Source organism: Symphalangus syndactylus, chromosome 21 (genome assembly GCF_028878055.3).
Source record: "Symphalangus syndactylus isolate Jambi chromosome 21, NHGRI_mSymSyn1-v2.1_pri, whole genome shotgun sequence".
NCBI classification, from domain to species: domain Eukaryota; kingdom Metazoa; phylum Chordata; class Mammalia; order Primates; family Hylobatidae; genus Symphalangus; species Symphalangus syndactylus.
The window spans coordinates 64,011,948-64,039,455 of NC_072443.2; the positions used below are offsets into that span (position 1 = coordinate 64,011,948).

The 27,508-nt window shown below is 39.0% G+C and overlaps 1 protein-coding gene across 3 annotated transcripts in view; it reads left to right on the top strand.

Annotated features, from left to right (window-relative positions):
• Positions 1-27,508, top strand: part of SUMF1 (sulfatase modifying factor 1) — a 101,138-nt gene that overhangs the window by 11,092 nt on the left and 62,538 nt on the right. For 2 of the 3 annotated variants that reach the window (XM_055260381.2, XM_055260382.2), the window contains exons 2-3: positions 2,216-2,389; positions 5,925-5,999. In XM_055260381.2, coding sequence (XP_055116356.1) covers positions 2,216-2,389; positions 5,925-5,999 — 249 coding nt within the window. The remainder of the gene's footprint in view (positions 1-2,215; positions 2,390-5,924; positions 6,000-27,508) is intronic. The other variant, XM_055260383.2, reaches the window with a different exon arrangement.

The following is a 27,508-nucleotide window of genomic DNA, read 5'->3' on the forward strand; positions in this document are numbered from 1 at the left end:
TTTATTCTGTGATATTGAACCCTTGTTTATAGATGAGGGACTTGACAATTCCTAAGCTGCTGAGGAGTTGATTAATTGACTCACTCAAATGATTTGAAAATAAGACATTGTGTCTGTAAAGAGTGTATTTCTGACAGATAGTATGGTTGAAGGCCTGTGGTTTTTGAAAAAAGTTGAGATATAATTCATATAGCATGCAATACACTCTTTTAACATGTACAATTCAGTGGTTTTTAGTATAGTTATGAGGTGTTACAACTATCACTGCCTAATTCCAGAATACTTCATCATCTCAAGAAGAAACTCTATGCCCGTTAGCAATCATTCCCCATTCCTGCCTCCCCCTAGCCTCTGGCAACCACTAATCTACTTTGTGTCTCTTTGGATTTGCCTATTCTGGACATTTCATATGAATAGATTTATACAATATGTGGCCCTTTGTGATTGGATTCTTTCACTTAGTATAGTATTTTCAAGGTTCACGCATGTTGTAGCATGAACCAGTATTTATGTCTGAATATTATTCCATTTTATAGATATACCAAATTTTGTTTACTTATTCATCAGCTGATATACATTTGGATTGTTTCTGCTTTTTGGCTATTATGAATAATGCTACTATGAATGTTTTTGTACAAGTTTTTACATGGACATATGTTTTTATTTCTCTTGGGTATATACCTAGGAGAACTGCAGGGTCATATAATTCTTTGTTTAGCTTTTTGAGAAACTGCCAGACTGTTTTCCAAAGCAGCTGAACTATTTTACATTCCTACCAGCAATATATGAGGGTTTCAATTTCTTCACATCCTCATCAGCACTTGTTATTGTGTCTTTTTTGTTATAGCCATGCTAGTGATCATGAAGTGGAACCTCATTATAGTTTTGATTTGCATTTCCCTAATGACTCATGATGTTGAGCATGGACCTGCATTTTTTAACTGAAAATTTTCAGTGTGATCCTCAGATCCTGTGCTCAGTGTTGGGAATAGAGCTGTGAATAAGGCAGCCCCAGTTGCTGTCTTCTTGGAGTTTAGAGTTCATGTGGGAAGGTAGATAGGAACAAAGTAATTGCAATTAGGGTTTTTATAAGGAATTATACAAACATAGCCCCTTAGTAAACTTTAAAACTTTCTATTTTAGTGAGGTAAGCCTTTTTCATGATTGTTGGAGGCCAAAATTCATGCAGTGGTTATTTAAAGATATTATAGGTTGCATTTTTACATGTGCTTTTAAAAATAATTCAAAAGAAACAAAAGCATATGCGAATAAAAAATGTATAAAGAAAAAAGTGCGGCTGGGCATGATGGCTCATAATCCCAGCAGTTTGGAAGGCCGAGGTGGGAGGATCACTTGAGCACAGGAGTTGGAGACCAACCTTGGCAACATAGTGAGACCTCATCACTTAAAAAAAAAATTAGCCTGGCCAGGCGCGGTGGATCACGCCTGTAATCCTAGCACTTTGGGAGGCCGAGGTGGGTGGATCACCTGAGGTCAGGAGTTCAAGACCAGCCTGGCCAACTTGGTGAAACCCTGTCTTTGCTAAAAATACAAAAATTAGCCGGGCATGGTGGTGGGTGCCTGTAATCCCAGCTACTCAGGAGGCTGAGGCAGGAGAATCACTTGGACCCGGGAGGTGGCGGTTGCAGTGAGCCATGATCATGCCACTGTACTCCAGCCTGGGCGACAGAGCAAGACTCTGTCTTAAAAAAAAAAAAAAATTAGTTGGGCATGGTGGTACATGTCTGTACTCCAGCTGTTTGAGAGACTGAGGTGGGGGGATCTCTTGAGTCTGGAAAGTCAATGCTGTAGTGAGCCCTGATCATGCCACTGCACCCCAGCCTGGGCAAAAGAGTGAGAACCTGTCTCAAAAAAAAAAAAAAAAAAGAAAATGGAATATTCTCCCTACCTCTGCGTTCTAGCCATTAGCAGCTTGGTGACTGTTATTCTAGACCTGTTTCCAATGCAGGTACAGATTTGTATCAAGTAGTGGTTTGATTAAGGAGATTACCTTCTTAAAGAATTTTCACTTCTTTTTGAGATGTGTGATTCACCTTCTTTGGGGTATAGAGAGATTTTTTCCTAATTTTACAGTTATTGCTGGGGTGAAGATTTACTAACTATTGCATGCTTCCTGGGTGCTAGGAACTTTACCCCTACGCAGGTACACCTTGCCTGTGATGCATGACTTCCTGTGTTTCACCTTTCATTGTAGATGGTCCCCATCCCTGCTGGAGTATTTACAATGGGCACAGATGATCCTCAGATAAAGCAGGATGGGGAAGCACCTGCGAGGAGAGTTACTATTGATGCCTTTTACATGGATGCCTATGAAGTCAGTAATGCTGAATTTGAGAAGTTTGTGAACTCAACTGGCTATTTGACAGAGGTAATGGGATTGGGGAAAGGAGGGAGAACTTGTTCTTTTCCAGAACTTTTAAGAATGCTTTAATAGCAGCTAAGATTGACTGACCACTTTTACCGCATTCTGTGGTAGAACTGTGTGAAGCATTTTATTGTATATATTTCATCTTAATTTCTCACAGCAACCCCATGAGGCAGGTTATTTTTCAGGTAGCATACTGAGGATTAGAAAAGTTATTTGCCCCACATCACACAGCTAGTTGGTGGTAGAGCTGGGATTCCAGCCTGGCCAGTTTGACCTCAGAACATGTGCTATAACTATTATGCTATATTGTGTTAATGCTTAATGTGTCAGAGAATACCACTGTCCACTAAAGCTTTTTGAGATAACAGATGGTATGTAAAGTAAGACCACTTTTCTTCTCAGTAAATCGCAGTTTGTTTTTTTCCAGAAGCATTTCATATTTTTTAAGTGATAAATGCAGAAGTGCAGCTTTTCATTTTCATGACTTTATTCCAACACCTTGACAACTCACACATGCTGTGCTGTGGCAGTTCCAGACATCATCTGGTGGTCACTGAATCACAAAGCAAGGTTCTGAAAGTGGATGTTGTCCTAAATGGGAATAGGAAGAGGAAAGCTTTCTAGTCTATGAATGTTTATGTCAGTTTCTGAAATATACTTATTTTATATGCTTTCCAGTTTTCTCTCACAAAAAACCTTTACTTTTGTCTTCAGTTCGTGGGGTCCCTATTCTTTTTTTTTTTTAAGACCCCAAATGTCTTTTTGTAAATTATTACTAAATGAATAATTTGAGAGTGAATGTTTAAAGTAAAACAACTTTCAAATTTGGTTTTGCATTGTCACATTTCTTTGGAATTTTCTCAAATATACAAAGTGGTTAGAAACCTTTTTTGGGCCAGGCGCAGTGGCTCACACCTGTAATCCCAGCACCTCGGGAGGCCGAGGCAGGCGGATCACGAGGTCAGGCGATCGAGACCATCCTGGCTAACATGGTGAAACCCTGTCTCTACTAAAAGTACAACAAATTAGCCGAGCATGGTGGCGAGCACCCGTAGTCCCAGCTACTTGGGAGGCTGAGGCAGGAGAATGGCGTGAACCCGGGAGGCGGAGGTTGCAGTGAACCGAGGTCGGGCCACTGCACTCCAGCCTGGGTGACAGAGCGAGACTCTGTCTCAAAAAAAAAAACCGTTTTTGTACACATTTGTAATAAGCAGAAGTCCTTTTCCTTTTGGTTTCACAGAGATACTCTCAGCTCAGGTTCCTCAATAGTTTACTGAAGTTAGAAGACTTCTAAAGAACCAGGGTTCTCCATGAAGATTAGATAGAATAAGCAGAATTTAGGGCATCTAAAAACATGGATAGGGAAAAGTTATAAGTTGGTACAAAAGTAATTACGGTTTTTGTCATTACTTTTAATGGCAAAGACCGCGATTACTTTTGCAGTAACCTAATATATCTGGTTATTTACTACCCTCAAGCCAAAATGTAGTATTTCCTTCAATTATGATGCAAACAACAAACCACAGCAGTAGTAGCAGTACCTCTAACTTTGTTACCGGTAGAAATCCCAGACTTTTATCATATTTTTGTTGTTGCAGAGATCTTGAAATATTGTTTGCATTCATCCCCACTTTGAAATATGATAATTATGAGACCTGCCACTAGATCTTATTTAATATATTAATGAAGAGCATATTTAATACTATAGCACTAATTTGTTTATTAATATTTTGATATAATGACTTTTCTTCATAATACTATTTATTTTATTTTATTTTTTTTTAGTGGTTTTATTTTATGCATTTAAACATTTTATCCTGAGAAGGGGGTTCTTAAGCTTCACCACACTGCCAAGGAGCTCAAAAAGGACCAAGAACTGCCTTGGACAAAATGGTCTATTTTTTTTTAATGGAACTCTTTTCCCATCTCTCCAGCTTCACTTTATATCATGCTCCTCTTATATACTATGTTCTAGCACTGCTGGTTTTGTTTCTATTCCTTGAAAACTCAACATTCTTTCCCACCTCAAGAGCTTGGCCCGTATTTTCTCTCTGTTTGGAATTCGCAGTCCTCTTGCTTATCTCCCTTGTACATGGTTGGCTCCTTCTCACTCTTGAGTCATCTCAGCTTAAATGTCACTTTCTCAAAGTTTTTCATGACACTCTACCTTACAAGGTGTAGTAAAGTTATAATTATTTTCCTCCATTCGTTGTTTGGCTTGATTTTTTTCTGTGCTCCCACACTTCAGCACAATAAGGATAGGGGCCATGGCTATCTGATATTGACCTTATATCCCCTAATTTAGCCCCAAACTGGGCACATGGTAGGTGTTTGATACATGTTTGTTGAATAAATAAATAGCTTAGGTAGTTAATCATGGCAGTGTCACAAGGGAATGCAGGAAGAAGATTAGGGGTGAAGAAAAGATGGTAGCCTCCACTCCGGAAAAGGAGTTGGAGATGCTTGTAAGATCTGCAATATAAGGATCCAGTACTCAGTTAATTTCATCTAGTAAGAACAGGACAGCACTAGAGGTAGAGATTTGAGAGTCGTTTGGAGTACTGGCTATAGTTAATTTGATGAGATTGAAGGTTGTCCATCAACAAGAATCGATCAGTGTATCTCAAAGTGCATCTCTTGAACTACTTGTATTAGAACAACTAGCTGTGTGCTATTTACACATACAGACTCCTTGACCTTACCTTAGACCCCCAGAATGAGAATCTCTGGTGTTGGGGAGCAGCAGTATGTAGTTTTAACCAGCTGATTACATAATCTCAACTGCACAAAGCCTGAGAACCACTGGTGTAGTAGAAGTGCAGAGAGCCAAGGGCAGAGCTCTGGGGAGCAACAGTGTTTTGGTGGCTGAAACAAGAGCCCACGTATTTTAGGAGATGAATAAGAACACTCAGAAATGTGGGAGGAGAGTCATGGTTACCAAGGGACAAATGACCTAGTTTTCAGAATAGGGTTACATGCAACAAAAATAATCAGGTGGATGAAGAATTGAGACACTAATGTTAAATAAAATCATTAAAATACAGATTTCCATTTGGTGCTTGAATTGGCCAGTTGAGATTTGTAAGCACATTTGACCCCTTAGTGGAACTAGAATGTGTCAGAATATGAGCAAACAGTGCCATTTAATTCGTTTAGCTAGATTCAGGACAAAGGACAAAGCTTGATTATGTAATCTCACATGTACAGAATACTGTTTCCCAGAGTCATCTGTGATACTTGGGGAAATGTATTTCCTTCAGGAACAGTCACGTTCTCAAAAGCTAATCTTGTTCAGTCTGCATTCTTATCAGCTAAGTGAGTCTTAAATGAAAATTGTCTCTGTAAGTGACACAAACTTGTTTTAAGAGGAAGCCAGAGACTTTTAGGTCATTTCTGAGTCCTCTGGGAAGTCATAAGAAAGACTCAAGTTCAGTTGGACAAGAGGAATCACTTTAATAGTGTGGAGAGAAAATGGCACACATGGAACACATTACTACAACCATTTCTGGATTTTTATTTCCTACCTTCCTTATAGGCTGAGAAGTTTGGCGACTCCTTTGTCTTTGAAGGCATGTTGAGTGAGCAAGTGAAGACCAATATTCAACAGGCAGTAAGTAATGTTTCAACAGGCTCCTGTATTTCTCTAAGGCTCGTTGAAAAGGGTTTGGGTGAAAAATCCAAACCACACATGTCACCTTCCTCTCCCTGTAACATCCAACCATTCTCCTGCTGAGGATTGACCCCAAATAATAGGCCCATGGACCAGGACACCTTATCTTAAGGAAAATGGGACAAGATGGTATCTGAGGAAGTGCTGGGTCTGCCTTGAGCTTCTGTCTTGTGTGCCAAGGAACACACAGTGTTGCTAGGTAGAGCTCAGTAGGCTCCAGACACTTCTGAGTTTCATTTACTTATAGCCATTTCTAGAATGGAGGGCTCAATGAGAACATTTAAAATTCTATTCTAAAAGTCTCCATCTCCTTAGGTGCTGGTGTGGAGATAGAGCTTCCTTAAACATTTTTGAATTCATGGGATCAGAGTAGCATTCAAGAAAGGAGCCCTTTGTTCTGAATGTTCATAAAAAATGGAGGTGGTGAACTGATTCTTTACACACAGGGGTGTACACTCCCATATGGAGGATCCGGGGAATGCAGATGAGGTGTGTTTTTCTCAGACATCCTGGAAGCAAACGGTGGAGTAGACTTCCACAAGCAGCTTTGTGATGAGTGGAACTTGGAATTCTTGTTCCAGACATTTTAGCAGGTTTGTGTATGTTTGAGTGCTTGCTTACATGTCTCTTGAATATATAAGAACAAGGGAAGGAGTGAGGGTAAGCTGAGAAGTTGAGGGTTCACAAAACAAAGAGGGTAGAGAATGCAGAAGAGATAGAGATGGTGAGAAAGGGAAGGAAACGGGGGTCTGCCCACTTAAGGGAGGCTGATGAAGCTAGAGGCATTGAAGACAAAGGAATCCAGCCCTCATCTTCCTTTTTAATGCAAGTTGCCTTTTAGTTCCTGTCTGCACTTCATGTTTATGGGTGGGCCTCACTCTGTCCTCTCTTGTGAGCAGCAGTGCAAGAAAAATTAAACTGTCCTGGCTTATGTTTTCTTTCTCTTAAAACTAATGTAGAAAAACGTGGGGGAAACAGTGAGGTAAAACAAGACTTGCTTTCAGATCATATATAGGTGAATTGAGCCACTTTTTAATATGTGTTTTAGATAAATGTTTGAAAAATGTGATTGAGCTCCATTCGAATTTCACAGCTTTCTTTGCTCCTTACAAGTTTATAAGTCTAATATGTAATCTGATATTCCCCCCCTACTTTTTTTTTTTTAAAAGGCTTTGAGGTCAATTTAGGCTGGTGTTGATGAGCCAGCAACCTGGGACATGTGCCTCATTTTAAGATACTGAGTTCAGGTGAGGGAGGGCGTTTGAGCTTATTTTTGTAATTTGCATTTTCAGATACAGGGCCCCTTGTCACTTGAGAACCTCCAAACACATTAGGTATGAAGACAGAGGTGGGTCATTGCTAAGCTCTGAAGGTGCCTGTTGAGTACGTAGTAAAGTGTGTGTGCTTGTAACTAGGATGAGGACAAGCAGCTCTCACTGGGTTGTAGTGTTGGTCACTTGCTTAAATGCTCATGATGGAAAAGCAAACCTTGTAAGCTTATTTAGAAAGGGCTGAACGAGTAAGATAAATCTGTCGATGATCAGAGCTAAGTTTTTGTTTTTTTAATCCTCCTCATAAGGCCTGACTTACTTTCATTCACTGCACCAGACCTTTTTTTTTCTGTAACCCAGTGTCTCCAGAAGAGTAAGATGTGAGCTGACCTACGAGGTAAATTTGAGCAGTAGGGGAGATGATTTTGGGCAGTAGATTGGCAAGCCTCCAATCTCACTGAATCACAGAGTGAGAAAGCGCTTTCCTTTTAGGTGTCTTTCAAGACTTGATTCAGTTAAAAAGAAAGACTTGAATCTTTCAAGTCTTTCAAGTTTGAGTGCTAGCATATCCTTAACACTTGACTACACTTGTTATTCTTCATTTTAACATAGAAGAGGCCTTGGAAGTGTCCTCAGGCTACTGCACCTAGTTAACAATATTGTTTATTTTCATGTAATTATTTTAAGTGTTGCATTCTATTTATGACAGGTTATAAAAGTGAGATAAATTCTCCTTTTTTAAAAAAAATCTTTTTTTTTTGGTAAAATAAGACAAATACAGAAAATCACACAACACAAATGTACAGCTTATTGAGTTATCCTAAGGCGAATGCACCTGTAAGCATTACCCAGGTCCAGAATTAGAATTTTTCTGCCTTACCCTAGCATCCCCATCCAGGTGCCACATCCTAATCATCACCCCCTCTCTGTCCCTAAAGTAGACACTTCTTTGCATTTCTTTATAATATTATTACCCAGGTGTACATCCCAAGTTTAATCTTGCCTATTTAAAGGAAATTTGTGTCTTTTAAGACTCTTGTACAGGTTTCTCTTTCATTGTGTTGCTTCCCCTTACCCCCTAGTTTTTCCTACAGTGATTTATCTATTGAAGAATCTAGGACATTTAGCCTGGAGACTTTCCTACAGTCTGGATTTTGCTGAATGCCCTGTCATGGTGCAGTTCATCTGTTCTCTCTGTCCTCTGTGTTTCCTGCAAATTGGTAGCTGGATCCCCAGGTGTGATCAGACTCAGGTTTGAACCCTACAGTAAGACATCAGATAATTGGTGGGTTCTTTCCTCATGAGGCACCTGATGTCTGGTGCTTCTTTTTATGATATTAGCGGCTGTTGATGCTTAGTGCCTAATCCATTAATCCACTGGAGGCCATAAGATGGTGTATTAGTCTCTTCTCCTGCTGCTAATAAAGACATACCCAAGATTGGGTAATTTATAAAGAAGAAGAGATTTAATGGACTCACAGTTCCACATGACTGGAGAGGCCTCATAATCATGGCTGAAGGTGAAGGAGGAACAAAGGCACGTTTTACGTGGTGGCAGGCAAGAGAGTGTGTGCAGGGGAACTACCCTTGGTAAAACCATCAGATCTCGTGAGACTTATTCACTATCATGAGAACAGCACAGGAAAACCTGGTCCCATGATTCAGTTACCTCCCACCGAGTCCCTCCCACGACAGGTGGGGATTATGGGAGCTATAATTCGAGATGAGATTTGGATGGGGACTCAGCCAAACCATATTAGATAGTGATAATCTAATCTTTTTCATTTATTAATGGAGATACTTTCATAAAGAGATAGTTCCATCCATCTACTATTTCTTAACCATTGTTGCAGGTCATACAGGAAAGATAGGATAAATGCTTGATTCTTTACTAGCTTTTAAGATAATGAATTGGTTCCCTACTGTTCTTCAAAGGTGACCAATTAGAGTATTTTTTGATTAAATATTTCATCTTAAGATAATTATATGTTCTCATGCAGTATAAGAAATAATACAGAGAGATCTGGTGTACCTTTCACCCAGTTTCCTCCAATGGTGCCATCTTATATAACTATAGTACGGTTTCACAGCTGGAAAATTGAGCATTCATGTGACCCACTTGTTTTTGTCTGATTTCACCAGTTTTATATTATTCATTTGTGTGTCTGTGTATATATTTAGTTCTGTACAATTTTGCCACAAATGTAGATTTGTGTAATCACTGGATTTAAAAAAGTCTTCATGAACTCATGGATTTAAATATATTTTATGGCCAGGCATGGTGGCTCATGCCCTTAATCCCAGCACTTTGGGAAGTCAAAGCAGGATGTTCGCTTGAGGCCAGGAGTTCAAGACCAGCCTGGGCAAGAGAGAGACAGACCCCATCTCTACAAAAAACACAAAAAATTAGCCAGGTATGGTAGCATGTGTCCATAGTCCTCGCTACTTAGGAGACTGAGGTGGGAAGATCACTTGAGCCCAGGAGTTCGAGGTTTCAGTGAGCTGTGATAGCACCATTGTACTCCAGGCTGGGTGACAGAGTGAGACCCTGTCCCTGGGGAAGAAACAAAACAAAACAAAAACAAGCCATATTTTATTTTACACTGAAACCATGATCCGTTTTGAAGGTTTGGGCATATCTTTTTTTCCAACAGCTTTATTGAGATGTAATTTACATACCATAAGTTTCACCATACTAAGTGTATAATTCCATATTTTTTATGTAGTACAGTTTCACAACTGGAAAGCTGACCATTGATACAACTCACGTGTTTTGGGGTTGTATCAAAGACTTATCTATATCATCACAATCTAATTTTAGAACATATCTATCAGCCCTAAAAGAAACCACATGCCCATTTGTGGTCATTACTGATTCCCATCCCAAGTTTTAAGCAACTGTCCTGAGTCCTAGCAGTGCTTCAGTCCTAGTAGTCCTTCATGGCTTCATGGCTTCGTAGCTTTGCTTTTTGTAACGCCAAGATCTGCTCCCTGTCCTACCCCTCACCCTTAAAGCCATTTCTTTAAAAAGCTCTAGTATCTTTTAGTAGAAAATAGTATTTTGAGGACCCTGTCTAGGCCCTGGGTATGCTTGTTGCTATTAGGTTGGTCATTGTTTCTAGGCCTCTGCACTGGACAGACTGAGATAAAATGCCAAAATGAGTTTACACTGATACTTCCATTTTGTGATTTTTAGTTTAACCTGTTCTATGTTACATCTATCTCGTTTCTTCCACAGCAGGAATCCTGGTTTTCAAGGACACAGGGGATGATAGACTAGTCCATAATCGCTCATTTATTTTATCCTAGGTTACATACATAATGGTCTCAATGATACTAATGCTACCATCCCCAGTGTAATAGGTTTTTAAAAATCCCAAACATTTATATATGCTTTTCCTATTTCTCCCCTAGTTTTAAAATACTGTACTATTTCTATATTATTGAAACATGTCCATTATAGAGAGTACTCTTTCCATTTTAGCTCTCAACTAATCTCAGTTCTACAAGTGACTATACATGTTTAATACTCTCTGTGATCATGTCTCTCTAGTCATTTGAATTGATCAAGCTCATTCTCAACTAGATTCTTCAGGAAGTGACCATGGGAACAATATGCCCTGAGTTTTTGCATGTTGATAACAGTTTGTTAGTGCTCTTTATACTTTTTTTTTTTTATTTATTTTTTATTATACTTTAGGGTTTTAGGGTACATGTGCACAATGTGCAGGTTTGTTACATATGTATCCATGTGCCATGTTGATTTCCTGCACCCATTAACTCGTCATTTAGCATTAGGTATATCTCCTAATGCTGTCCCTCCCCCCTCTTTATACTTTAAAGTCAATTTTTCTGGATATGAAATCTTTGGTTCACGTTTATTTTTCTTGAGTAGCTCACATACTTTATTTTTTTTTTTTCTGTTAGAATAAAGCATTGCTATTGAAAAGCCTGATGATAATCTAATTTTTTTCCCTTGAAAATTAGTTGTTTTTGCCTGAATACTCAACGATTTTCCTTTTTCTCATTCTTTAGTATCCAGTGATTTCACTAGACTGTGTGTTGGTGTTGGTCATTGTGGGTCAGTATTCTCAGGTATGCTCGGGTATGGGGTAGAAGCTTTCAATATCTAGTTTCACAATTTTTTTTTAAACTTCAGGAAATTTTTCTGTTATACTTTTTACTATTTTTTGTGTCCTTACTTTTATTCTTTAGGAACTTCTCATATCTCTCTTTACATAGTTCTTTTTACCCATTTTCAGTGTTTATCACTTTCTTTTTAATCATTTTTATCTTTTTTTTTTTTTTTTTTTTTGAGACAGGGTCTTGCTGTGTCACACTGGCTGGAGTGCAGTGGCACGATCTTGGCTTACTGCAGCCTTGACTTCCTGGGCTGAAGTGATGCTCCCACCTCAGCCACCCAAGTAGCGGGGACAACAGGCACATGCCACCACAGCTGGCTAATTGTTTTGATTTTCAGTAGAGATGACGTCTCACTATTTTGCCCAGGCTGGTCTCAAACTCCTGGGCTCAAGCAATCCTCTCACCTCAGCCTCCCAAAGTGCTGGTATTACATGCATCAGCCACCATGCCTGGCCTCTTCTTTTTATTTTAATTTTTTCTTCTTTTTTGTCTTCTGTGTCTTTTAATTATCTCTTTATTTCTGAAATGACTTTTTATTTCTAGTTGCTACTTGACTTCTCTACCTCATCTGAGTTTGTGGATTCTGATTTATTTTGTTCTCTCATGCATCATTTTCTTAATGCCATTTACCTCATTTTTTTTTTTTTTAATTTTTTGAGACAGAGTCTGGCTCTGTCACCAAGGCTACAGTGTAGTATGCAATCTTGGCTCATTGCATCCTCCACCTCCTGGGCTCAAGCAATTCTCCTGCCCCAGCCTCCTGAGTAGCTGGGATTACAGGGGCCCGCCACCACGTCTGGCTAATGTTTTGTATTTTTTAATAGAGACAGGGTTTTGTCATGTTGCTCAGACTGGTCTCGAACTCCTGAGTTCAGGTGATCTGTCTGCCTTGGCCTCCCAAAGTGCTAGGATTACAGGCATGAGCCACCACGCCTGGCCTACCTCATTTTAAAACACCATGTTGTGATTTTTTTTTTTTTTTTGAGCATGTCTTCCTGACTGCATTTGTTATTCATAAGGATGTTTGTTCTGCTGCTTCTTCTCTTACTTCTTATAGAACTTTGGATTCCATTTGAGCTTGAGTCTTTTCTGTTGCTCATTTCTATTTGAACTCAGTTTTTCTGAACTTTTAGAAAGAGACATGGTTCAGGGTAGCTTTGTAACTTCACTGAGCTCCCTCTTAGTTGTTCTCAACGTAGTGTTTAAACGATGGCCTCCTGTCTCCTGAGATTTCCTGGATTTCTTCCCCTCCTCCACTACGTCTCTTTCCTTTTTCTCTCTTGTCCCTCTATTTCAGGAGTTTGATATTGTCTCTTGAGATTTCTCCTTGGTGTGAGGCTGTATTCTAACATGATGCATGAGAGAAGAAAATAATTCAGAAAGAAACCCTGGCAGGTCAGTTTCAAGAGTTCATGGTGCACAACTGCTTGGGCACCTTCACACTTTCTTACCATGGGCCCCCTAAACCTACTCCTTATTGGAGTGGGCAGAATTCCTTCCAGTGTGAGCTACTATTGTCAAACTGTCCCTCCATGCTTTCCAGTAATGCCTGTTGGCTCTTTTGGGATTTTCCTTTTCATAGGTCTGATTCCCTGTTGCTTTCTTTTCTTTCTCCTGCCCAACCACTGCCCAGCTGCAGACACCATGCAGGTTATATGGGTTTTTCTTCACCTGTTTGCATTCTAGGTTTTGTGAGGATACTTTGTCACATGGATTTGCTGTGCACATTGTTCCTGGGTTTTGGGTATTGCTCTCTAGTTGTTCTGTCTGGTTTTATACGTAGAGAGGGCGAGATTCAAAAGCTTTGCTGATGCGGTTGCCATCTCAGCTAGTTTTCTTTTTATGTAAAGTTTTGAGGTAAAACATTGAGCTAGCTTTCAGAGTTTGTGTGTAAAAATATCTTAAACTGGTGAATTTAATGGTTTAAAACAGTATTATTATCCAAATAATAGTCATGAATTAATCATGAATTACTCATGAATTACTCATGGTTATTATTTGGACATTTAATTTGAGACAAGAATCTTAAAAGGTATACATATTAAGTCCCAGAAGGGATTAAGGCTAGTTTTGCTATTGTGGCAGTGTTGGTTTTTTTGGGGGATATTATACTATAGGTCAGCAGTCCCCAACCTTTTTGGCACAAGGGACTGGTTTTGTGGAAGACAGTTTTTCCTCAGACGTGGGGCAGGGGAGGGAATGGTTTTGGGATGTTTGAAGCAAATTATATTTATTGCCCACTTTATTTATATTATTATTACATTGTAATATATAATGAAATAATGATACAACTCACCATAATGTAGAATCAGTGGGAGCCCAGAGCTTGTTTTCTTGCAACTGTGCAGTCCCATCTGGGGGTGATGGGAGACAGTGAGAGATCATCAGGCATTAGATTCTTACAAGGAGCCAGCAACCTAGATCCCTCGCATGAGCTCTTCACAATAGGATTCGCACTCCTATGAGGATCTAATGCCACTGCTGATCTGACAGGAGGCAGAGCTCAGGTGGTAATGCAAACAATGAGGAGTCGGCTGTAAATACAGATGAAGCTTTGCTTGCTCGCCTGCCACTCACCTCCTGCTGTTTGGCCCAGTTCCCAATAAGCCACAGACCAGTACTGGTTTGTGGTCCAGCGGTTGGGGACCCTTCCTATAGATAATCCTCCTTTCTTGAAAAAAGGATAGTATTTAAGATATACTTCCACTATTTAAGATAAAGACTGTTTTGATTTTATAATTGTGTTATTAATATGACTCATAAAACTTTGACACAAGGGATAGCCATAGGCTGGGTAGAAAACAGTTGCTGTTGGTGGGAGCTTGAGGAAGAAGGATTATCTCTTCATTTGTAGCTTGGCACTTTCTAGATTAACAGTTTAAGGAAACAAATTCCTAACTAGGTATCCTTGACAAATGAGAGGAGTAGGCTATTTTAAGTTCTTTTCAACTGAAAGTCAATTTCAGTGAAGGATGAGAATTACCAAGCATCTTTTTTCCCCCTGCAGGAAAAAGTAATTTCTAGGCAGTAATATCCTGCCCAAGTGGAGCTGGGTGCTTTGTTATTTGGATGACACTGGACTGGGACAGAAGGCAAAGAATAATGCAGTCTGACCCGCTGTTATTTAATCACAACTGCACGAAAACTCTAAACTAGAAAGAGAACTGTTAATAAGGATGCGATCCAGTTACCTGAATGTGTGTGGGTTGTAATGAGAAATGCCTTGAGGTCCAGCAGAATTCTAAGGTCACACTTCCCAAAATAATTTTTAGAAAAGCTTTACTAAGTTAACTTCAGTGTAAACCAAGCCAGAAAGTATTCAGAAAGGCAAGTTTCAGTACATAGGAAAAGTAAATTAAAATAACTCAAAACACATGTAAGTCAGATAAATAGCTCAGCATCTTTTTTTTTTTTTTTTTTAGACGGAGTCTCGCTCTTGTTGCCCAGGCTGGAGTGCAGTGGTGTGATGATCTCAGCTCACTGCAACCTCTGCCTCCTGGGTTCAAGTGATTCTCTTTCCTCAGCCTCCCAAGTAGCTGGGATTATAGGCTCCCGCCACCACGCCCAGCTAATTTTTTTGTATTTTCAGTAGAGACAGGGTTTCACCATGTTGGCTAGGCTGGTCTCGAATTTCTGACCTCAGGTGATCTACCCGCCTTTGCCCCCCAAAGTGCTGGGATTACAAGCATGAGCCACCATGCCCAGACTGCTCAGCATCATTTTGAATGTTTCAACTTTTAGTTTTCTAGTAGTTTAAGCAACACCATCTTGAAAACTTCAATTCTGCTTTAAGAGTTTTTTTTCTTGGCTGGGTGCAGTGGCTTCTGCCAGCACTTTGGGAGGTTGAGGTGGGAGGATTGCTTGAGGCCAGGAGTTTGAGACCAGTTTGAGACATAGTGAGAGCTCATCTCTAATATTAAAAAAAAAAAATTAAAAAATAAAAAGAAATTTAAGAAAGATTTTTTTTTTCTCTTATAAGACCACTAAGACTTTTCTTGCCCAAACCCACTTGTTTATTTGGAAATGTCATAAGGAAAAGATAGCCTTTGAATGAGAGAGATTTGGTTTTGAATCTGAGCTCTGCCATTTATCAAATGATTTTGGGAAAAGCCACTTAACTTTTTTTTTTTTTTTTTTTTTTTTTTGAGACAGGGTTTGGCTCTGTCACCCAGGCTGGAGTTCAGTGGTGTAATCTCTACTCACAGCATCCTTGACCTCCTGGGCTCAAGCCATCCTCCCACCTCTGCCTCTCGAGTAGCTGGGACTATAGGAGTGCGCTACCACACCCGGCTAATTTTTGTATTTTTTTGTAGAGATGGAGTTTTGCCATGTTGCCCAGGCTGTTCCCAAACTCCTGAGTTCAAGCGGTCTGCCTGCCTCAGCCTCCTAAAGTGCTGGCATTACAGGCATGAGTCACCACACCTGGCCTCACTTAACTTCTTTGCTATTCTTTTTTTGACTTCTTAAGTTTAATACATAGTTTAAAATTGTTGAGTCTTCTTTGCTAATGTAAACATTTTAGTCTGCATATTTCTAAGTGACCACTTTAGTTCCACAAGTGTTATAGTAGTTTTGTAATTGTTTATTTCTAAATGTTTTCTAATGTCCATTATCATTTCTTCTTTAACACATAGTTTATAAGATTTTTACTTTTTAGCATGCAGCTATTTTGCTATCATTTGGTGCTGAGATCTAACTCAATGAGGCTGTAATCAGAGAATGTGGCCCTTATGATATTGGTCCCTGAAATGTGTTGGGGCTGTCTTTAGCACCTACCAGGGGTCAACTTTCATAAATGAATCATGTGTATTTGAAAATAATTTTTTATATTAATTGGGTGCAATATTCTATACATATACATTATAGGAAGTTGTTAATTTTGCTGTGCAAATTTTCTATATCCTTACTAATTTTTTCCTTCTGTTTGATCTTAGTAATGGCTGAGAGAGTTGTTAAAATCTCCATTTAAGATGATAGATTTGATAATTTCTCTTAGTGATTCTGTCAAGTTTTGCTTTATATATATTAAAGCTGTGTTACTAAGTGTATGTAAGTTTGGAAGTATGTCTTCTCTTCCTCAGATGAAAAATTACTAAGAGGAAACATCAGAGGTAAGTAGGGGTTCTGGCTCAACTGGCCTAACAGGATTCTTGCTGAAGGCAGGTCAGTGTGATTAGACATCACCTGGGGGACTGGGGAGGATGAGGAGTTTGATCAGATATCAAGGGTGATCACACATTTGAGGATAGGCAAACTGACTTAGCAGGATTCTTAGTGCAGCTGGACAATGCAGAGATGAGCTTGGAAGCCCAAAACTCAGGGCCTAGTTGAAAGGAGAGTTCAGAGGAGCCTCATTAGAGTTTAGTCAAGGAGAGAATCTTTGTCATTAATGAAGTGCATCTTTCTTTTTAATCTATGTACTTCTATGTGATGTCTTTTTTTTTGCTCTTATAGCTATTGAAACTAAATATTGAAATATTTTCATTGGGAAAAAAGTTTTTATAATTAAAATAGTAAGAAAAGCATATCTTACCATTGAATTGAACATTTTATTATATAGAGTTCTTTTACTTTGATAATGATTTTTATCTTAAAGTCTATTTTGTCTGGTATCTACTATTTAGGTGTACAAGCTTTCTTTTGGTTTGTATTTGTCTAATATATACTTTTTCTTTTTTTCACTTTTATTTTTTTTTTATTTTTGTGTTTTGAGACAGAGTCTTGCCCTGTTGCCCAGGCTGGAGGGCAGTGGCACGATCTCAGCTCACTGTAATCTCTGCCTCCAGGGTTTAAGAGATTCTGCTGCCTCAGCCTCCCAAGTAGCTAGAATTACAGGTGTGCACCACCACACCCAGCTAATTTTTGTATTTGTAGTAGAATGGGGTTTCACCATGATGGCCAGGGTGGTCTTGAACTCCTGACCTCAAGCGATCCCCCTACCTCAGCCTCCCAAAGTGCTGAGATTACATGTGTGAGCCACCGTGCCCAGCCTTCTTTTCACTTTTAATTTGTATCTTTATGTTTTTAGGTATATCATTGTAAATAATATATAGCTGCATTTGAAAGTAATTTATTCTTTGTCTTTCAATTAAGACTTTAGTTCATTTATATTTATTGTGGCTCTTGACGTCTTTGGATTTATTCTAACATCTTATTCTTTGCCTTCTGCTTATTCTGTTTTTGTCTCTTCTTTTTCCTCAATTTCTGGCCTGCGTTTTATTTTTCCTCTCATTCCAACTTTGCTTGTCTTCTTAGAAGTCATACTTTATATCTCCTCAGTTAATCAATTTTAATACCTGAGTATAAAGTCTAAAGTTTATTATTCCATTAACTTTTCTGTTGTATAATCCCATTACCTTACTCTAGTCATCCATATCCAACTTATGTATTACTGGTGTCCACTCTTTCATTCTAATTTGTTTTCTTCCTCCACTAATTAGGCATTGTTAATACTTTTTTATATAATCAGTATTTCTTTACTCCTGTAATTACTGATATCTGTACTCTCCATTCCTTTCTGCATCTCAGGGATTCTGTCTGAGATCAATTTCTCTTCTGCCTAAAGGATATCCTTTGGTAGTAAACTTTCTTGTTATTTGAAATATCTTTAAATACCTCATTTTTGAAAGATATTTTCACTAAGTAAAAATTTTAAGTTGGCAGTTATTTTCTTTTGGCACACTAAAGGCATTATTTCACTGACTTCTGGTATTTATTATTGCCTTTAAGAGGTCAGTCATTAGTCAGTTGCTTTTTTTTGTTTTTGTTTTTGTTTTTTAGGTGATGCAGCCCTGGCTGATTTTAAGGTTATCTCCTGTCTTTGTTATTCTAGGTGTTGATTTCTTGTATTTATCCTGCTTGAGTTTCACTGGGCTTCCATGAACTGTAGCATGTTAGTCTCATTCATGAGTTCTACAAGTGTTTGTGGAGCTACAGTTAATAGTTTTGCAATTGCTTATTGCTAAGTATTTTCTAATGTCCATTATAATTTCTTCTTTAACCCATATATTGTGAAGTGTTTTTTTTTTAATTAACAACTCTGGTCTACTCTTAACCGTTATCTTTTTGAATATTGCCCTTTCTCTATTCTCACTTATTTTCCTCTGAAACTCCAATTAGATGTTGGTTAGACCTCCTCACTCCATCTTCCAACGTCTCTTAACCTCACTTTTGAATATTTTTGTTTATATCTATGTCTATATATTTAGTATTCCATTGTAGTTCTGTTGTCTATTTGGCTATATCTTTAGTATTATTTTTAGTGGTAGCTCTAAGGATTACAATATAATATACATACATAACAACTCACACTATAGTGTTAACATTTTAACACTTTAAGTAAATGTGTCCTATACCGTATAGATTCCACTACCCCATCCCCTGTGTTAGAGTTGTCATATATTACGTGTATATACATTGGAAAAAACCTAGACTATGTTCTGCTTTTTTTCTTGCAATACTCATACATATTTAATTAATTTATTTACTTTTTAAAAATAGAGATGGGGTTTCGCCATGTTGCCCAGGCTGGTCTCAAACTCCTGGCCTCAAGTGATCCTCCCACCTTGGCCTCCCAAACTGCTGGGATTACCAATGTGCACTACTGCACCTCGCCTCGTACATATTTTAAAGAAGAAAAATAGTCTGTTATATTTATCCAAACCATTTCTGTTGCTCTTCCTTCATTCCTAAAGTTCCATGTTTCCTTCTGGTATCATTTCTCTTCAGCCTAAAATAAAACTTCCTCTAGTACTTTTTTTAGAGTGAGTCTTATGGTAATGAATTCTCTTAGTTTTTCTTCATCTGATGTTTTTATTTCACCTTCATTCCTGAAGGGAATTTTCTGAGCTGGCAGGTCCTTTCTTTCATCACTTTACAAATGTTGTTTCACAATCTTTTCTGGTCTACATGATTGCTGATGACAGTCATTTCAAACACTTCTCTTACATGTATTGTGTCATTATTTTATGTCTTCCTTCAAGTTTAAAAAATTTTTTAGCTTCAATAGTCTGATGATGATGCATTTGGACATTGTTTTCTTAGGGATTATCCTATTTGGGGTTTGTTGAGATTCTTGTGTGTGTCCATTTATGTTTTTAATCATATTTGGGATTTTTTTTAGATGTTATTTCACTTTTTTTTAAAACACCAATCTCTCCTTTCTTTTTGGGACTCTAGTGTATAAATGTTAGACCTTTTGATAGTATCCCAGAGGTTCATTAGGCTTGTTCATTATTTAAAAGTAGTCTTTTCTCTGTGTTCTTCAGATTGTGTACCTTTTGTGGATATGTCTTCAGGTTCCCTATTTTCTCTGAGAGCTCTCATCTTTCCATTCGAGACCATTCACCTTTGCTTCATAGCCGATGATTGTAATAGCTCGTTTAAAGTCTTTGGCTGGGCACGGTGGCTCACACCTGTAGTCCCAGCACTTTGAATGGCCAAGGTGGGCGGATCACCTGAGGTCAGGAGTTTGAGACCAGCCTGGCTAACGTGGCGAAACCCCATCTCTACTAAAAATCCAAAAATCAGCCGGGTGTGGTGGTGCAGCCTGTAATCCCAGCTACTTGGGAGGCTGAGGCATGAGAATCACTTGAACCCGGGTGGCAGAGGTTGCAGTGAGCTGAGATCACGCCGCTGCACTCCAACCTGGGTGACAGAGTGAAAGTGTGTCTCAAAAAAATTTAAAAAATAAAGTCTTTGTCTGATTATTCCAACTTCTGGGTCATCTTGGGGTTGGCATCTGTTCGTTTTCTTTTCCCTCCAGTATTGGATCTCTGGGACTTGTTATAATTCTCTAGGGAATTTTTTTTTCCCAGCAAAATCACCCTGGTTAGGAACAGACTGTAAGTTTTGTCTCACCTAAAGCTCATGATCATTCTGCATCTCTGTTCATTCATTTTTTTCATGCCAGCACAACATTGTAGTTTTTTATTTACTAGTATTTTACTTGTTTTAATCAATTTCTTATAATAATGCTACCCCATAGAGCTGTTACAAAGACCAAATTAAATAATGTATACAGAACCACCTGGTACAGTACCTAGCACATAGAAAGCCTTTTAGTAAATGACATTGTTCTAGTTTTTTCCAGTGGACTATCTCTTTGTTTGATATAATTGAAAATTAAGTTAAATTTCCTTTACTGTTGCTCATTTGTAAGATTTGGTAATGCCTCATATAGCATTCTGCCAAGCTACAATGATGTTTTGAAAAGATTTGCTATTGTGGAATACCAAATTGAGAAATTTACTATGAAATAAATCCTCTTAGATTATCTTAGAAGCCTTGGCTGGAGGAATATACTAATAACATACTTTGTATGTGTGTGTATGGTACACTATACATAACATAAAATTTACCATTTTAACCATTTTTAAGCATAAAATTCAGTAGCACTAAGTACATTAACAGTGTTATACAACCATCAACATTATGCATTTCCAGAACTTTTTCATCATTATAAACAGAAGCTGTATGCTCATTAAACGATAACTCTTCAGCCTCTGGTGACCTCCATTGTACTTTGAGCCTCTATGAATTCTCCTATTCTAAGTACCTCATGTAAGTGGAATCCTTGTCCTTTTGTGCCTGACTTACTTCACTCAGCATCACGTCTTCAAGGTTCATCCATGTTGTAGTATGTATCAGAATGTCCTTCCTTCGAGCCCCTGCTTTCACTTATTCTGGATATATACAGTGACATATCTCTTGACCTGTCATTTGTATTCATGCCTTCTTGAGGTCTGTTATCCATCAGTGGGGTGTGTTCTTTGACTTCTAGTGATGGAAGTGAGTCTAATTCCTTCTATGACAATTTGCTTTCTGGCTTAAGATGTGGTCTGTGTGTTTAGCATGCAACTCTAGTATGTCCCACTGTCTTCCAGGTACTGTGCTGTTCTGTTCCTGAGAATAAAAGGATGAAAGATGCCCTCCTTGCCTTTTAGCAGCTCTGAGTCTAGGGGATGCAGTAACAGACACTGAGCCAAAAGTAGGTTGGATTTTTCCCCCGATTTATAAATTTTAACATCAAATGTATTAGAAAAATAAAATGAAAATATGTTTTGTTTAAAAATTATACAATAATTATTCAAAAGGAACAAGAGTATGTGAAACCCACATTATCCTGGAGTGTCCAGGTCATATGAAATAACACATTGAGAATAGTATTAGGATGGGAACCAGCAAGGTGCTATGGTCAAGAGTACCAATGAGGAGTTGGGGAAGTGTATGGAAAGCAAAATTTGTTTATCTGGGAAGGCTTGGGTGAGGAAGAGGCATTTGAGGGGAACTTTGCTGATGAGGAAGAACTCATCTTGGGAACACTTGGGGCAGAGCATCTGACAGAGGGCCTACTGTGTCCATGTGCTTTAACTGTGCACCTTTAGCTTTGCAGCATCAGATCTCAGCCATGCTTACTCTGGGAAGTCCATTTGGAACACTGTTCTGTCATCCACATCCCAGATTTAGACGATCTGCATATGTTACTTGTTCCTATGGCTTCTTGTGCCTGCCTTTCATATCATTCATCTCACTTATGATAATTATTTCTATACGTATTTCTTGAATGTTCTTCCCTTTACTACAGGGGTGTTCAATCTTTTGGCTTCTCTGGGCCACATTGGAAGAAGAATTATCTTGGGCCACACATAAAATACACTAACACTAACGATAGCTGATGAGCTAAAAAAATTGCAATAAAATCTCGTAATGTTTTAAGAAAGGTTACGAGTAAGTGTTGGGCTGCATTAAAAGCCATCCTGGGCTGCTTGTAGCCCATGGGCCATGGATTGGACAGGCTTGCTTTAGTAGGTGTGTTCTGTGAAGGTGGTGGGATTGCATCTCTATTAGTCACCACTTTATCCCCAGCACAGTAACTGTCACTTAATAAGCACTTAATACATAATTGTCAAAACGTGAAAGAATGCCATTTGAATATTATCTATCGGAGCATTTAGTTTTTGAAAGCAGCAGGGCTCAGACCTGGTATGACCCATTTCATGTTGTAAAGTCAGCTTTTCCTTGGCGAGAGAACACTGGCCCGGTGAACAGGGTTATTCGGGAAGGGCAGGCCAGGGCTGGCTGACTGGATGAGATAAGAAGGTAACCCTGTCTTTTGTGTCTTTTTTTGAAAAGAGTAGTTGTTCACTTGACTTAGGAGCCAGCGTGTGGCATAAGCTCAGGAAGCAAAACGTGATAAACCTGGAAGGTGAGAATCTAATATAATAGGATAACAGGGCACACAATATTTTTTTCTAACCTGCTCCAAGACACCTGATCAGAATGAGTGTGTGTGAGGCATGCTGGGGTCCCAGAGGTTCAGATTTGAAATACCTGTTTAATGTGACCTTAAATTTCTTTTCATGTCTTGGTTCTTTTGAGGCCTAACTTAGATTAAGAAGGAACAATGCTTCTGATATTCCCTGCCCCTCGAATATTGGCCTCTGTATCATTGGCCTCTGTGGGAAAACAAAGGTAAACTGTTGAGTAGAGAGTCATGCCCAGGGATGTCTAGCTTTAAGAGAAACTTATGCAAAAATAAGAATTTAGAATGGATGAAACTTTCAGGATTATCTGGCAAAAAATCTTCTTATAGATGAGGCAACAGTGGCCCACAAAGTTGCACAAAAGGATATCCCACTGAAATGCTGTATTTAAAATTGATGTTTATGCAGAAGAGGGTCACCCAGGGCTGGGGTGGGGTTTGGAAATCATGCAAACCTAAGGAACAGATGGCTTTTTTCATTAAAAACAATGTTTATCCAGTATGTACTAGGGGCTAGGTTGTGTCTTAAGTGCCGTAGATACAACAGATAACTAGATATAAATCCTTATTCTCATGGAGGTTATAATTCTAATAAGGAACAGACTCTAAACAGGTAAATTTATAAGTGACTGTGACGACGGACTGCGATTCAAATAAAACGGAACAATGGATAGAAAATGATTAGAGTATAATGCAGTTGCGCTCTTGGGTCTTTTATTTATAGGATTAGTGATGGTCTGTCTCTCTGAGGTGATGACATCTGAGCTGAAACCTAAACAATGAGCAAGGCTAGCATGACCAGTAAGGAGGGAGTGAGGAACAAGGGGGACTGTGATGTGAGGTCAGGGTTAGGTTGGAGAAGTAGGCAGGGTTGGATTACATAGAGCTTTGTAGGCCTCAAAGGTGTTTGGTTTTCATCTTAAACACGGTTAAAAGCCATTGGATCTAATTAACATTTTAAAGAGACCACTCTGGTTCTGTTCGGGGTTTTGTGATAGTCCTGGTGAGAGATGATGAGTCCGAGGAACCAGGTGTTAGGAGGAGAGAAGCTAAGAAGTGATCTGATATTTGGAAGTACCTCTGAAAGCATAGAGAGAAAAGAAAAGACAGGAATCTAGTGTGACTTCTGGGTTTTGGGGAGATGGTGATGCCCTTAATTTGAGATTGGAGTTCCTGGGAAAGGTTGAATAAATTACTGAACCTAAAGACTAAGAGGTGAATGAGTTATGATTATTCTACAAATGTCTGAAAGATGATGGAAAAAGAATTTGATCTATTCCATCTGATCCCTGGGAACCTAGAAAGGGGACAGCAGAGGGAGGGTCTCCAGGAGACAGATTTCAGTTTAGCTATAGATTAGGAACTCTGTTAGAATGATCTGAACATGACAGGGACTGCCTACCAGGAAGTGATATCTGTCACCCAAATTGTTCAAGCTGAGACTGTGAGACCATCTATTGATAGAGTGACTTCATAATTTATTGTCCAAATCAAGACACTTTTGAGAGCGAAATGGGATGCTCTTAATTATGTTTGGATAATAGTGACTTAGGACTTTTCTCAATCACTTTTGTCAGCCAGAGATACCTGGCTGGCAATGCCCTTGCCCCACCTTGGTCTGTGACTTCAGGGCTAGCTTGGCCTCACCACCATTTCTGTCATGTGGGGCGGCTGCTCTGTGCCAGTGAAGGGCAGAGGGCCATGATGTTACAGCCTTTTCTGCTCGCATATTCAGTGGGTCCCAAGCTCTTGTCCCACATCCAAGAAGAATGAGGATATGTTGACAATCAAAGAGTGAGGAGGGTGGAGAAAAATTTTATTGAGTGACACAACAGCTCTCAGTGGAGAGGGGACATGGGGGTGGTTCCCCACCCCCACAGTTGGGTGGTTTCTCTCTCAGTGTGGCTGAGTGCAGGGCTTTTATGGGCTCAGAATAGGGGAATGCATGCTGATTGGTTTGTGTGTATGCAAAGAAAGGCTAAAGCAAAGACACCACTCAAAGGTGGGCATGGCCGTGTAGAAAACCAATTAGGAAGGGGTAGGTATATGTAAAATTAGTGAAGGATGGGGATCAATCAGAGGAAAGTGTGCCAAATAGGAAGGCAGGTTCTCAATCGGGTCTGTGGCTTTGACTTAAAGCTTGGCTTTCAGGCTTTAAACTGTCTTCCACTTGGAGGTGGGGTTTCACCACGGACCCACCTCTATCTGCCTAGGCATTTGTCTGCCTCCTGCCACTATCAACAGGTATAAATCTGGACTACTGTTGTCAAATAGGGAACAGTATTTATCCTACCTTATTTCTGTTCATCCTAGAGACACTATAGAGGGGATACTTTTAGGTACAGGTTAAAATCAAGTAACTTTTTGGCATCCTTCCAGATCTAAGATTCTGAAGATCTTTGGTACATTTTATTTAACAAAAAATATTGATGCCCAAGTTTTCTGGATTAGTTGAAGTACACCTGTAATACAGGTGGCCTCCTGTATGGAATGCCCTTCCCACTCCTGCCCTGCCTTACTTGCTCCTCCTTCTCACCTCCTGCAGGAAGCACCTGCAGGGCATCATCCCCTGACTTTGATTGGGTGCCCCACCTTTGGCTCCCATAGCTCATTGAGCTTCTCTTGGCCACAGTACTTAGAACAGGCTTGAAATCATCTGCTTGTTTATCTGTCTTCCCTTCTCAATTATGTACTTTGGTTCTGTATCCCTGGGGACTAGCACAGGAGTGGCATAGAGAAGATGCTCACCAAGTATTTGTGGAATGAGTAGATAGCATCATGAACCTATTCTATAGATTTGTAGTCATGTCCCAGTACCCACATATACCTAACTACATGTTGAGTGCTTATTATGGTATATCCTCATAGCGAGCCTATATGATAAATTTTCATAGTATACTAATTTTACTGATTGAGGAAACTGAGGCTCAGAGAGGAAAGTTGTCCAACCAACATTACATGGCTAGTGATGTAATAGGAGAGCCAAAATTGGCACCCAAAATTAGCCACTTGGCTCAAGTGCCTACTATCTGTCCCATTACTCATGACTTACCATATACTTTATAAGATTCTCAGAAGTCCTGCAATTAAAAATTAGTTTAACTTTGAGTAACCCAGTGCTTTCCTAACTAGTGTGACTCCTTTGATGGTGGAAACCTTTTATTCTCCGTACCTACTACCATCTTATGGAAAACTGTCAGGAAACAGCTGTTGGGAAATGCTTGAATAGTGGAAAAAGTTCTGAATTGTAAACCTGCAGCCGTGGATTATTTTCCTGGCTCTGCCACTGTCTACCACTTTTCAGGGCCCATTTTCCCATTTATAAAATGAGGGAATTTCAGTAGATATCTTCTCAGATCCTTCCCACCTTTAAAGTCTTTGCCACTTTTAAAATCCTTTAAAAGTATGCAAATGTTTCCTGCATAGTTTGCCTCCACCAGCAGGAGAATCAGCAATCACTATCTTGCCACTGGTGCAGTGTTCTGCTGCCCAGTGAAATGAGATGTGCCAGGCTGGCAGCCTGAGGAAATTAGCTCTGTAGAATGTTCAGAATTTGTTCTGTGCTCTTGCGGCCGTAGGCTGAGATTGGCTGGTACAGTACCAGACTCTCGTTTGAAGGGCCAGCAACAGAGCCATGATGTTATATGGTCATCTGCATGTATATGTCTCTTACTGTTAATATAAGCAGGAAGTAGATCATCTCAGGCTGTGAGCCTGTGCTGCCTTTGCAACAAGAGCCCCTGTCCCTTGAGGATGCTCTTTTTCCTGTCTTTTACAAATAATAGGTGAGATTATTTATATTGTTGTTTACCTCCAAGACAACATGTGTGGGAGAATTTCCTGTTCTTAAAATGCCTTTTCTATGTTCTGTCTTCTCTTTGACCTCTCCTCAGAAGCTGAGAGCTTGTAAGGCGTGAAAAAATAACATAGAAGCAATCAGATGGCATTCCAACTTTCTGTAATTTCCCTGTTTTAGACACTGGAAAAGATCTGTAAAGATCTATAAGTAAGCTACTAGCAATGTAAGGAACCTAAGTGGAGCCTTCTTACAGAGTTGAAATAAATACCTTCATCTTGGGTGTACACGAAGATGTCTTTCCAGAGGGAAACTAACCATACCATCTAATAATATTGAGGATTTTTGTAAATGATTTTTAGCAAGGGCTATAAAGACACGCTCTTAGGTTACAGTGATGCTACTTGTGGAAATTCAGCAGAAGCAAAAAATGTACATGAAGGTGTTTGAATATGTTCACTGTAGTGTTATCTATAATAGCAAAAAAACAATAACAGACAAACTTGAACATAACCTGAATGGTTCAATGTTAGGAGACTGGAAATTATAGTGTATTGACAAGACAAAAATATTGGCAGCCACTGAAAGTGATCGTTACGAAGTTCAGATAAAACATAGAAAAATATTCAATAAAATCAATGAAAACATTCAATATAAAATTTGGAAAAACTAAAAATGTGTATGCTTACTGATGAAACTGGAAGATGAATATAAAAATAAAATTTGTAATAGAATGATGAATATAAGTAATTTTAATGAACATTAATTTGATATTGCTTACTTTTGTTTTTTCAATGTAAAATTAAGTCTTAACTCCATTAAAAGAAAAAATTAAACTAAAATGAAAATATGAATAAAAAATATGTTCACTGTAGACATTTCAGACATTAAAAATGGCCCAGGGCCTAGAGAGGTGGCTCATGCCTGTAATCCCAGCACCCTGGGAGGCTGAGTTGGGAGGATTGCTTGAGGCCAG